Source organism: Epinephelus lanceolatus, chromosome 4 (assembly GCF_041903045.1).
Source record: "Epinephelus lanceolatus isolate andai-2023 chromosome 4, ASM4190304v1, whole genome shotgun sequence".
Classification (NCBI taxonomy): Eukaryota; Metazoa; Chordata; class Actinopteri; order Perciformes; family Serranidae; genus Epinephelus; species Epinephelus lanceolatus.
Genome location: NC_135737.1, coordinates 31371970 through 31386450, shown reverse-complemented (window position 1 = coordinate 31386450; position 14481 = coordinate 31371970). Strand labels below are relative to the sequence as shown.

At 41.3% G+C, this 14481-nt stretch overlaps 1 protein-coding gene across 1 annotated transcript in view; it reads right to left on the bottom strand.

Annotated features, from left to right (window-relative positions):
• gucy1a2 (guanylate cyclase 1, soluble, alpha 2) overlaps window positions 1-14481 on the bottom strand; it is a 59985-nt gene that overhangs the window by 17550 nt on the left and 27954 nt on the right. The window contains exons 5-6 of the mRNA XM_033631762.2: window positions 3228-3440; window positions 2207-2479 (exon numbers count right to left, since the gene is read on the bottom strand). Coding sequence (XP_033487653.1) covers window positions 2207-2479; window positions 3228-3440 — 486 coding nt within the window. The remainder of the gene's footprint in view (window positions 1-2206; window positions 2480-3227; window positions 3441-14481) is intronic.

Sequence of the window (14481 nt, the reverse complement as noted above, 5' to 3'; positions counted from 1 at the left end):
AAGACAAATGTTTTTTTCCCATTATTATCATACATAAGGAAATATGGAATAATTCACCCACAAAACTTGTATATAAATTACTCACCTCATGTTACCTTGAATTCATAAAGAAAACTTTTATTATTACTCCCACATGCCTCCACAGTGAACGAATAATCAAAAAATGGATAAAGTTCTTGATGATTGATGATTTGGAGTAAATGGGAGTTTAAAACACATGTGCATTAACAGCCTCATGCACAGATGAGTAGCGTGCCTTGGCATTTAAACTTTGCTCAGTGGAATGCACAAGCAGAGTTCAAACACAGGTACTTGCCCAGGTGCACTACATGTATACGTGTGTTTTAAATAGCCTAGTAAGGTTTGGGAAGTACTGATCATACGACTGGACAAATGAGACTTAGATTATCCTGCATGAGTAGCGAGAGGGTTTTTCTGTTGTTCAACGTGGCCTCCTTTACTTCAGTTCATCAAGAATTTTCTCTTCGTTCACCGTGGAGGCATGTCAGAAAATACAACGTAACACAGGGTGAGTAATTGATATACAAATGATCATTTTGTGGGTGAAGTATTCCTTTAAACATAAATGGCTGATGCATTTTAGTGTGCCAAAGTTAGCTTTAAGCTAAAAATGGGTGTGAAATGTTAATGGTTTGGTAGGGAGAGATGCTTGGATTAGAGAGATGAGACCATGTCACTTAATCTTTTAAGCAACAGCACAGTGTTTCCCACATACAGTAGGCAATCAATTTGGGCAACTTACCCCAAAATATTTGTCCCCACTGAAAGAGATTTTTTTTTTATTATATTTATTATTTGTTTCTGTAAAACATTGTTATGGAAATACAGTTGACAGTGCAAGATTTAGCCTGAATTTTGACACCGCTTTGACAATCCTAATTTGTTGGCCATAACACTAAGGGAGGTTTTATTCTCCAAAAGTGCTCCCTTAATGGAATGGTAGTAAGTTGTGAAAAGAGCTCGTTCCACAACCTCAACAACAGCTGCATAGACAGATGAATTAAGATTTAAGTCATGAAGTCATTCCTAGTCCACGTTTGGGCTTATTATGCCAGAGACTGCAGTAATTGAATTACTTCCCAAAGCCAAATTCAAATGCATGTTAATAAAGCAAAACAAGGAGTTTCACTTTCATGGATGTGTTCACATATTTCCAGTTGAAGGAGTGAGCTAGGTGTCACAGCAGCTACCACAGTCCTTAAAGCAAAAAAGAAAAATAGATTGCACAAGAGAGGAGAAGGAGAGGAGGGGGAAAGAAAACTAGGAGACAAACTGCTCTCATTTAGGCCTGCCACTGGCTAAATCATTTCGACAGTAACCATGACAATGGCAACATATGAGTGCGCCAATCTTCTCACCATGTCCTCCTGTTCCTGCTTTCTCTCTTACACATACACACTCACTCTGCAACTGCTACACACATAAACACTCTCTGTATCTCCTCTTCTCTTTCTCCAGGCATCTGATACAGTACATGACATTTCTGAGAGATAACACAGGAAAAAATGCATTTTTTGAGGGGGGAAAGTGGCAGGTATATGGTGATGTCACAGGGATTGAGGTATAGAGATAGAGAGTAACGATGATGCTGATGATGGAAAGAAGGAAAGGTGGAAAGAGTTAAAACAAGAAGAAATACTGATCTGATGAGAGAAAGTAAGGATGAAAGGAGGAAGAGATGGCAGCATAGAAATAAAATTCTATTTCTATGGACGGTTGCCTACAGTGAAGACTGTAACTAGGCCACACTGTCAGATGGACAATATTGACACATCTTTGTTAAGCTCCCACAGACTGGCCATTAATAAGTTACTTTTTCCACAACACAAGCTCAAGCTCGCCTATTCATGATAGCACATTCACATGTAAAGAGAACACACACACACACACACACACAAATACATCCTGTGCACAGACAATGGCACAACCTAAAGATTTAGTTTCAGAGACAGATGGTGACACTTTGAAGACCCCATGGAGAGGAGGCTCTATAAAGCCTTGTTTCCATCAAGCAGTCCGGTTCGGTTCAATTTAGTTCGTCACATATTAGAATGGTTATTTTTGTGTTTATCAAAAGTTGTGGATGGTAACCCTCCCAGTGTGTTTCGCATCATCCCAACATCCTATCTCAGCAGGTATTACTACATCACATAAAGAAGATGTGTGCATCTCTCTGTCTACTGACCTTATAAACATCCAGAATGCCACACTGGTAGTCGAATCGTGTGTAAAGCTCATTCAGCATGGAGATGACCTGCATGGGTGTACACTGGGCACACACAGCAGTAAAACCCACGATGTCTGAGAACAGCATGGTGACGTCATCAAATTTGCGAGCAGGCACTGGCTGGCCCTGCCACAGTTTCTGTGCCACATCACCTGGAAATATGGAATAGAGGAGATCCACGGTTCTCCTCTTTTCCTCCTCCAGCGCCTGGTGAGTCCGCTCTAATGTGGCCTGGGAGGAGAGAGACGAGAAGGAGATTAGGGGGTTTTGTTCTGTGTGCTTTGCTTTGATGAAGGCACTGATGACAACGATGCGGAGATGTGGGAGTACTGCACCAAATTAAAACTGCTGGTGCACGTAAATGTATTTGTGTATTAGTTTGATTCATTTTTGATTGTGTGTATCTGCATACGCATAACTGTGTCTGTGGGCGAGCTTCTTAATGCCAAATCTGCCTGATGCAGTGCTATACCATTGTTCGAGCAGGCAAGTCAACTAAGATATAGCTATTTATAACAGCGGCCTGGGGGAGTAGTCGCAGTGTGAGAGTGTTGCAGCGAGCAGATGCATAGGATTGGGTCAAGACTCAGTGGCTTGCTCAAGGGTACTTTGAAAGCAAATTATAAGAGCAAGTCCCGGGAGCCATGTTCTTCCAGCCATCATGAATCAGCCGATACGCTGGATTTAACATGTTCGCTTCAGTGAATCGTCTCACATGATGGAAAACAAAAATAAAAAGCTACCAAACATACTGAATTTTTTTTTTTTTGCATTTTCACTATTTCAAGTGTCATGGTCGCAGGTTGTCATTTGGTCGTTTAGTGTATGCTGTGGCCTGTTAGTAAGGCTTAGTTGTAATTAAAGCCTGCGACCCTAACAACAAATCATTTTACCAGTAATGCCTCGGCTGTGACACAAGCTAGTGTATGTGATCAGCTTACTGTAAATTCAAACAAACATATTCCACCAACCGCTCTACCTTAAGTTTGTCCATTCTCTTCTTTAGTCCATCCTGGGCCTTGGCCTGCTCCCCCACCAGGATAACGTCCCGTGTGGCATCGTGGATGGGGATATCTGACAGATGGAGGCCCCTGCCCATCAGCTCCTCCAGCTTATCAACACGTGGCGAGCCCAGGAACATCAGGGAGCAGGACTCGGGCACATGGATCATCTGACCCTTCAACTCCATGACCTGTGAGGAGGAGCAATTAAATGAGAAATTAAAAGTGAATCTTAATTTTTTTTATAGATATTCACTTAGAGAAAGTGAAATGTTACAGACAATCCTGCAGAAATACACCGAGCCAGAGGAGAGGGGGGATGGAAGACAGGTTGTGAGATCTAGACAGCATGCTCATTATTTGCCTCTCGTTACTATGGATGTCATGTCAACCTGATACTTGCTTTTCTTGAACTAATGTGCTCCAACATAGGTCATTAACAAATAATGATTCATTGTATTTTCTTCTATAATTTCTCCCTACATGAATTTAGGTGTATAAGAGTGATTTAAGAATGACTCTTGAATATATAGCTAATTAAATATGTAATTATTTTTTCCATTTACCAACTTCATTGCAGGTCTACGGAAACATGTCAAGGTCATATTGTGGCAACAACTTTAGCTTTGCCTTTGTTATTTGTGGACTTTTCCTCAGCGTTCAATACGATTCAGCCCCACCTGCTGGTGGAAAAGCTCACCGAACATTTCAAGCTGGACTGTAACATTGTGGGTTGGATCCTGGACTTTCTCACTGACAGGTCTCAGAGGGTTAGAGTAAATGAGCACATATCCACTCTATCAAAAGCATCAACTGGATCCCTACAAGGCTGTGTTCTCTCTCCTCTCCTTTATATCATGTACACAAACGACTGCCGTAGTAAATTTGACAACCATCACATTGTTAAATTTGCAGATGACAGTTATTGTGAGCCTGTTAAATGACACTGAAATGTCCCATGGTCCCGTTTTAAATGAGTTTTTAAAGTGGTGCAATGAAGCCTTTTTGGAACTGAATGTCACAAAAACAAAGGACATGTGCATTGATTTTAGATGCAACCACCCTGCCCCTGTAAACGCCACTGTAAATGGAGAAATTGTGGAGATTGTCGATTCGTACAAGTACCTGGGCATCATAATCGACGATAAACTGACTTTTGAGGGAAACACCGACATGCTGATCAAGAAAAGCCAGCAGCGTCTGTTTTGTCTAAGGAAGTTGGCAAAGTTCCAGGTCGACAGATCTCTGATGACAATGTTTTATAGATCTTTTATTGAGTCTGTTGTCACCTTTTCTTTTATTTGCTGGTTTGCATCACTCAATCTGAAACAGAAAAACTCATTAACCAAGATAACAAAAGTCAGCAGCAAAATCATTGGCACTCAGCAAAAAACCCTTTCAGATCTGTACAATAACCAGCTATCAAAGAAGGCAAAATCCATTATGTCCAACAGCACTCACCCCCTGCATTCAGAATTTAAGTTCCTGCCCTCTAGTTCCCGTCTCAGACAACCATTAGCCAAAACTAACAGATACAAATTCTCCTTCATACCCTCTGCCATCTCACTGCTTAACTCTGTACAGTACAGGTAGCACCATCATTAGTTCATATTTTATTCAAGTATGCGTTTTTATTTATTTAGATACGACTGATTTTATGTGACTGTTGCCTTGTGTGTGTCAACCTTGTTGTTGTCATTGTTGTTTGTTGCTGTTGTTTTTATTGCTACTGCGGCAGAATCAATTGCCCCTCAGGGACAAATAAAGGTCTTGAATCTTGAATCTTGAATCTTTGGAAAATGCGCCTACAAGCATACAAATTATGAACATATTGAACACAAACATACCTTTCTATGCTTACATGCCTGCGCACAAACCCATGCATATGCACACACACACATACTTAACCACATGTGTACTAGAGTGCAGCTTGATTTCTATCCAAACATAACCCCTGTCCAGACAGTAGTAACTGAACCTGACCTAAACCTGGCAGGCATTCTGTTTTTATGCCCAAACTGACCTGAAGCGGACGCACTTAACATAAGCTAAAACACTGAGCTTGTGTCACCCTGTCAAGCAATGGTTGTTACCATGGTTACAGCTTGCCTCCATCATTTTTACACCATATTTTCACAAAAAGAACTTGAATCAACATGTGAAGTAGGCCAAACCAGACCTGAACCTCAACATAATTTGTGAATATTTGTTCAAACCCGGCCTGGCTCGGGTCATGTATCCACACTTAATGCAGTGGTTCCCAACTGGTCCAGCCATGGGGTCCAGATTTCTCCTTAGTCATTAGTTCAAGGTCCACACAGTTTAATATACTCAGCATCATACTTGCGTTTGGCCATGTTGTGAAGCTAGTTTGCTGTCTCTGTTATGCAGCTGTCCGTTTGTCACTCACTCTACAGCAGGAAACAGCACTTCAAAATAAATGCTTTGTGCCAGAAATTCACTTTACTTACAAATACATGTAGTTTTTTACAAACTCGACACATTTTAGAGTCGCTTGCAGTCCATTCAGACTGGTTGGGAACCACTGCTTTAATGTATACACGCACACAATGTTGCACATACAACGAGATTACAGCAAGAGCAGATTACTGTGATTAGGTTGACAGTAAATTTAATTTAGCAATGGGAGGCCTAATATATAATGCATGCTGCCCTGTACGGAAAGTGCTTGTAAAAACTGAGTAAACTGGTGACCTAGTTATTAAGGAGACAATCCTGTCATCAACATAATGGGCCCTGCCAGGCGTGCGGCGCATGGGCGTGTCCCAGTCACTTGCTAGTAAGACAGCGCGTTTTTAGACTGTGCGCCATGGCAGAGAGTCTAAAAGGGTTGGACTTACTCTGTGAATTAGTCATGGGTGTGTTTTGGGCGTATCATTCAATAAGCCAATCAGAGTGTCACCTCTCATTCCCTTTAAAAGAGGCGTGATTGGAGCACACAGCGGAGAGCTAGATGTCGGACCTACCAACTCCTCGTGTGGGAGGTGAAGGCCCATCAGAACCAGATCTATGGGGACAGCAGACAGGCACCCAAGCTCCCCGAGGATTTCACAATTTCATTTGTCATTATTACAAATTATGATGACCATTATTACTGCGATTAGATCATTCTGATTAATGACTGATCATTAAGACGTGTTTCTGATAAACATTTTAATGTGCACAATAATAACCTTTCACACTGTAATCATATTTTTATTTGTTATCTTTTGCATGTGTGGCTGCTCTGTGTGCGTCTGAGCAGAGTGCACGCGCGTTGTGCACCCGCCTAGAGACGCATATTACTAACTTGTTTAACAGCAAAATACTGCGCCGTGGACTTTAGACCAGGTTTTTGTTGGTCACTGGCGCATTTGCTTTTTACGTCATCTAACTAGCAACGCGCCATGACTGCGCCTGACCACTCCTCAATTTTAGACTAACAACTAACACACCCAGAGAAGCGCAAGTTCATTTGCTAGTTAGACGACAAGGGCGCAGGGTGTGAAAATGACAACTGCACCTGCATCTAAATAGCAATGACACTTGCGACATGGATTATGCGCCCTCCGCCGTCCGCTTTAGACCATCTAAATAGGGCCCATAGTCTCTGGTTTGACACACACTGTCTATCCACATATTTTAGAACAACAAATGCTTAAACTAGGATCATATGTAATGTTTTTGAGATTAAGCATTCGAGTTATGAGACAAATCAAAAATCAAACAGAAGATAATGGGCTGCAGCTGTACTAACAGTTGCAGTCTTATTGTTAACAGTATTTGCAAATGATGAATAAGAATTGGTTTCACTAGCTTCTCGACACTTTGCTCACAAGCACTTCGACATGATGACAAATATGCGAAGGTCCTGCTGAATGTCCTCAGCAAAGGTGTGAGGAGTACAAACAAAACAGCCTGCCTCTTGGTCCTTGCAGATACAGAAGAGAGAGATTGAAACGGGCATGGCTGACTGATTACCCAAGGAGATGTTGAGGAAAGACATCGCTGCCCTTTTGAATATGACTCTTCGCTGTTTCACGGTTCTAACTACGAGAAGCCCCATGGATAAGCCACTCGTCTCTCCCTGGGCACGATTTCTCTTCCTCCTGCTCAGTCCTTGCCCCCGTTCCTTCGCTTTCTTTAGTTTCTCGTTCTCTCTCCGTATTCACCTGTCTTTCATTGCTGCCCCCCCTCCACCCCTCTCTGTCTCTTCAATTACTTCTCTCTCTCTCTTTCTCCATAGTGTCAGATAGATTATTCCGCCAGTGAGCACACTGCAGCCCTGTTTTATTTATAGCACAAGGCTCTCCTAGGTCTGCATAATACATACAGTCTACATCTACACACACACACACAGAATACATCCAGTGGGGAGACACACATGCTGCCCCTGACTGTCTGTTTCCCAGAAACATTGACATACATACACATAAACACACATACAAACATATATGCACATACTGCCGACAACCCACAGGGTCTGAGGTCAAGACACACCCATCCTCTCAAACACAGCCTGGTGTGATCCACTTAGTACAAACTGACAGATTCAGAACACACTCACATATATTCATTCAGTAGTTTAACAGGCACGGTTATTCTACTAGCACATTTACCGTATGCCTAACATCTGCACACGCTGCCACAGCAACACAGCAGTAGTCACAGTGTCATGTGGGAGTTTAAACACCCACTCAAAAGCTCATTTATGACAGGAATTTACCCGAAATGTTAGCTGAGATCTGGGAACGCAACAACATCGCTACAATCGTCAGACAGGGCAAGTTACAGGGTGGCATCTTTCTCCTTCTTTTTACCACCTCTACAGATCTCAGCAAGACTACAAAAATAAGATCCATGTTGTCCTTTAAATCTTTAGCAATTACAAATGAGGAAAAAATGGTTTGAAAAGATCTTTTATTCCTTGAGACGAATGGATTTTAGTAAATGGGTTGCAAGTCTGTATCGGGAGGATGCCCCTGATATTTTGTACATTCAGTGTGTGTATATGATGGAAAAAAATAGATGTGACATTTTGTGAAATAGGACAGCTACAGTTACAGTTAATGATTTGTTACTATTATCAATTTATCCTTTGGTTTCCTGGTGGGTCACAGTCCAAAAGTGGGTCGAGGGTCCACTCTGAATGGACCGCAAGTTACTCTGGACTGTGTCAATTTTGTTAAAAAAAAACAAAAAAACTTTATTTTGAAGTATGGTGAATTTCTGGCACAGAGCTTTTGTTTTGAAGTGCCGTTTCCTGCTTTAGAGTGAGTGAGAGAACTGACAGCTACTTAACAGCGACAGCAAACTAGCTCGACAACATGGCCAAACACAAGTACGATGCTGTGGACCTTGAACTAATGGCTACAGAGAAATCTGGACCCTGTGGCTGGACCAGTGAGAACCACTGAATTTACTGATACTGAATATTTGAAATGGCTTCAAAAATCATTTTCTGCAGTTTCACTACACTGGTACCAGCTGTGCTCTTTTGCTCTTTGTCATTGTTAATGTTTACTACAGTCATTCTGCTGCTCTCTGGAACTAACTAAGAAAAGTTGTCCTTGTCATGCTTTAGCCTTGTTATTTTTATTTTTTAATAAAAATATTCAATTGCTCTCAGTGGTATTGAAAATGGCTCTAAATATCTACCGTAAAACTTCAATTAAAAGCCAAGTCCCAATTAAATGTCCAGTCCCTTTTTCTAGCCTGGTGTGGCTACACATTTTGACAAATAAAGGCCTGTCTCAATTAGATGCCAGGGGTCTCATTTATAAAAATTACATATGCACAAAATGAGGCCTGAAAGTGGCGTGTGCCATTTCCCCCAACGCAAAAGTTGTGATCTATAGAAGCAGACTTGATGCTAGAAACTGTGACCCACACTTAGGAACATTTCAGAGAGAGGGAACTGGCGACACAGATGGTGAGGTGGAAGCCCTGATTGTAGACATTGTTGAATATTTTTTTGCCGCACGCCATTTATGGCTTTTGTCTGTATGTACATTTCTAGTATGGATCATACACACACTTAAATAATAACCCTGGTCTGTTTGCCAAGCAGTTGGGTGTATAAAATCAGGTTGTTGGCAACCCGCTTGAGCTAGCGTTAGTTAGCTGTCTAGATTGCACCTCAATGCTTGGTAAGATTCTCCACAATCAAATCATTCAGTCCATTTTAACGAAACCTTGAACACCAAAGAGTATAGTAATTCATTCAGATTTAGCGGCCTGGTAAACAAGAGAGACAAAAACAATTGTGACTCCCAACCTCTAATGCTGTCATTAAGTCAGAATATGTGTCCATTAATCGATTACCTGGTAAGTTATTCATATTCCTTTAGTCTGTAAGGGTCCAACAAACAAACAAATCAAAAGGGTTTTTCATAAAAATGAATCCAAGTTCTGAAAATTGTTTTAACAGGATAAAGTGGTGTTGTGTCAGTATACCAGGTGCTGTATCATGGTTACACCATGAAGTCTAGACTAAATCAGTACCCTGTCTGTGGACACTGCAGCCTCAAATGTGGGTTGCCCTGCATCACAGCATCAGGACCAGCAACTTCATCACGCCATCCCGCAGGACCGGCATAACCTTCCAGGACTGCAAGACTGCTATTAGTGTTCAGAGTTGTTCTACTGTTGTGCTGTTGTGTTTTTATGTAACTGTTTCATTACATTTTCCTGTTACACAATGGAGGTTGAAGTTTCCATCTAACAACCGTTGTTGCTTTTTTAATCATGTACAGTAGGTATAATTATACCAGTGTCTCACCGCCTTACTCTCAGTGTCTATGTTCTTCTGTCACTCTCATTTTCTGCCTCAAACTCTCTCACACACACACTGATGCACAGCTACAAACATACATCGACACACACACATATATACACACATCCCTGGAGGCAGTTGTGTTGGCCTAGATGTGCGTCTCTGTTAAACTCAGCACTCTCCTCTCCTTCTGCCTGCATCTCTGTCATCACAGCGCAGAGAAAGAGGAGGTGAGTGAATGAAGGAGGAAGGAAGGGCAGAATGAACATAGTGGTTAGGAAAGAAAGCGACACAGAAAGAGGGGGAAGGGTAGGAGAGATGGAAGGCAGAGAAAATGAGGTGGGAAGGCTAAAAAAAGAAGAAAATATGAGAAATAAAAGCACTGGAATAAATAGCTGGATGAAAGAGGGAAAGAATAACACAGAGAAAAGAGAAATGAAGATGGCCCACTGAACTTCAGGGAGGCAGAAAGTAGGAAAGGCATGTAAAATGTATTTTTGCAAAAGCAGATAAAGACACAGCAAACTGTAAGAGAGGGCTAGTATGTTGTGTCCTAGTCAGTATGTAGTAGTGATTCTTCTTTGTAGCAGGCTGTTACACATTTACACTGAGCCCTTGTTCAAGGTCGCTGCATCGTCACCACAAAGAAATAACAGTTTTTCAAGGTTCTGCACCAGAAACTCTGAGAATTCTTCACAGATAAACCATGCTTGTTATAATGTTTTAATGCATTGTATCAAGGCGTGGAAACAGATTGTATAGAGCTGGAACAATAGAAAAACATTGGGGTTTTGGGAGTCTGGTTAAATACATCATCAAATGAATACATTAGTAATCTATGCTAGTGTTATTTACCTTGAAAAATACATCGTAAGTTGAATTATCTTGCCCTTTTAACTTAATTGTACAGAGTAATTGTGAATTGACTAAACTTTTCTCAAACTCTTCTCATAACCACTACATGTAAATGCACATTTAAGATCTGAACACAAATATATCTGTAACACATGTATCCACTTCACATCTCGCCCAAAATGAGAAGGTGAAGCTGTCAGTATGTAGCTACTTCAAAAATTAATAACATTTGCAGGTACCATGCTTTTCCAAACCTAGCTAACAATTATTTGATGACACGTCTTAATCAAATTACAATCATTTCCGTTTTTATTGAATGGGATCAGATGTCCGTAGCCAACATTGCTAGTTACACCTGGGTGGTTATTCCTGGGCATCCTTGGTAATTTATCATGGGAATTTATTTTGAAAGGACGGACACAGGAAGTGGCCGCACTGAGCAGCAGTCAGACAGGAGTAACGTTAATTTCCAGGGCTGGTACCTGCTGTTATTCCACAGGCTAGTTAATAACGTGTCGGGCAGGAAATCCAAAGTGTGGGATCATTTTGAGAAGGTGAAGGACGAACCCAAGGTGATATGTTAACTCATCTTCATTGGTCGACTACAAACATGATGTATCATCTGAAACATGGAAGTAGCTACATGCCCATTAGCCACTTAGCACAATCATTACTGCTTTGCCGACAGCGTCATTAACAGGCGGCTCGCTCAGTGTGTGACGTGCACTTGTAGATAAAATATAGGCCTATATTAATGAAGGGTCATTAGTACGGTTTTGTATTTCTCTGTAATGTAGCACAGTGTTAACAATGTTACTGATACTATTCTTTCTCACACCTTCAGCTCAAACCATTGTGTTGCCCCGCCCAAAATATATCACTTAATAATCAAATTAATATCGTAAACACGCGGGTGACTAGTTGACTAATGGCACTAAATGATGACTATTGGTCGACTAGGAAAATTCTTAGTCAGGGGCAGCCCTACTCTTTATGCAATGTCACCTGACATTTTTTTCACATAGGCTAAATTTGCCACTTTAATCTCAGACAGTATCACTGATTGGCTAATGCTAGCCCTAACCATGACCTCTTTGCCCTAAACCTAACTTCCTCCAACCTCAATAAGTGAACGTGACGAGTACTAGCCAATCACAGCACACAGTGGGATCCATATTGTGTATTTATACTTGAGGTTTTTATTGTACTGCAGACGTGGCTATGCCTTATAATAGCAAGGCCTGAGCAGCACACACTGCGATGTTCACATTGTACCAAGATGATTTAAATGTACAGATTCAGGTTGAGATTGCCATAGGCAGGAAAGAAGCTGAAGGTAGATGAAAAGGAGTGAGGGAGAGGAAAGGATAAAAAAAACAGCTGGAAGGGCCAGAGGTGAAAATAGAGGCAGAGATAGAGGGGGAGTACGGGGAGAGGGAGACGTGAGATACATGAGGAGAAAGAGGCACACTGGACTTGAGGTACGAGAGAGAAAGATGGAGAGAAGAATAGCGGGAGGTGGAACGGACAGCTAATGGATTGTCTTTTGTGAGCAGACTCTGGCATGTCAACACACTCTCATTTGCATGAACAGGCACTGAGCAGCAAAGAGTCAATGAGTCAGCCTCTCTCATCCCTCCTCTCTCTCTCTCTCTCTCTCTCTCTCTCTCTCTCTCTCTCTCTCTCTCTCTCTCTCTCTCTCACACACACACACACACACACACACACACACACACAATGCTGCAATGCTCTTATCTTGTCAGACCCTGGCTATATTCTGCTGTACTCTTACATCCCACCCTCACACTGAAACAAATGCACACACTCGCACACAGCATGTAGCCTAGATAAACACTACGTTACAAAAACAAAGCGCACATTTTCATGGGATGTGCTTGTACCTTCCTGTTTCAGATGATGGAGTCGAGAGAAGTTTAAAGTGCTGATGGCCTATATTAAAAAAAAGAAAGAAAAGAAATCCCACCTGTGAGGTAAATTCATTCTGTGATTCAATCAGGGGTTGATTATTTGAGTAGTTATTTATTTATGAGTATTTATGAGCACTGGTTGAGTCACATTGAAAATCCTTCAGGATTTTATATAATCCTACAACAGAAGGACATAATCCGTCTGCACTAGATTGATATTGGATCTAGAAGATAAACTTTTGAAAATCCAGTTAATGAAGGAAAAAACAGTCCTTTCTATGTGAAATAGAAATAGCATCAAAAACCTTTGGCGCATATATTTCTTTTACATACAAGAAACTTGGCCATGTAGTTTGATGATTGTTTTTTCCTTTAATGCAAAAATAACACGCTTTTCATGCTGTCGCTTATTGGTCAAGTTTTAGGGCTCCGTTCCCTTCAACATTTAAAATGAGAGAAGTGCCAAAACCTATGGTGCAGATCTGCCAAAATGTAACATCATGAAGAAAATTGTGTGTTTAAAATGACATTTAGCTCAAGTAAACTTTTTTCTGTATAATTTTGGTCCCCTAAATTTGAAGACATGAGACCTCCGCACAGCCCAGCACCAACTAAGCTAATAGTGATGGGAACCTAGCTAGCACAGATGCTACAGGATGCACAGCTAACAGTACTCTAGAGCTGAGCAGGCAGGGTGGTGAGGTGATCTCACCAAGTGAGTTTTAAGGACTTGTAGCCACTAGATGCACACCTTCTTGGCTTTACACTCCTTACTGGGCTGCTGGAAAGCTGCAGGGAATCTAAAGGTCAGTGGAAATGCTCAGTGCTTATAGACCCTTTCACAGCCGACGTCATCAAAAAGATGCATGCGCATTTTGGCAACGGAAGTAGCATTCTTCCCAAGTCATTCAGACAAGTTATGAAGCTGCAATTAGACATTTTACCAGCACCAAAATGTTTGGTTGTTGCATGTGCAGACAGTACAGAATCGGTATTCTAATGGTGGACCCAAGATGTACGGGATTCTGAGAGGATCACGACCATTTCAGAGCAATCGGCAGCGTCTATGGCTGCAAGCTATTGTAGTTTTCCGTCATACATGGTGGTCTTGTATCCTTGTCTTTGACTAGGAAGGATTTCTGATTTCAACACACAGAACCCTGAATCTATGTTGTGGTATTTGATGTTCTGCACATGTCCACAGATAACGTAGTCGTAAGCATCTAGTGACTTGTATGCTCGTAGTTTACCCCTGGTGTACACGCTAGGTTTCTCATTTAAAAAGGTGTACATGTCAGGCCACTGAGTACTGAGCCACTTACTAATGTCTACTATCCAGTCGCTAATACGACATGGATCTGGAAGTCAGTTGCCACTTGCCAAAGTCAATTTGTTGCAATCTTTGGTGGTTAGTGCCCTTGTATAGCTTTACAAGCTGTTGCAGTCCACTTGATCTTTTTCCGTTGCCAAAATGTTTGCACATCTCGTCTACATCATTATTTACAAGCTGTGAAAGGGTCTATACTTAGCTTCCAAAGACAATACACTTAATGCTAGGCAAAGCTACGAGTCAAATCTGTTCATACTGCTTATTATTCACATGTATTGTTGATAACGATGCTCCAAAAATGTGTTGAGTATCTTAATATACTAAATAAAATATTATAGCATACA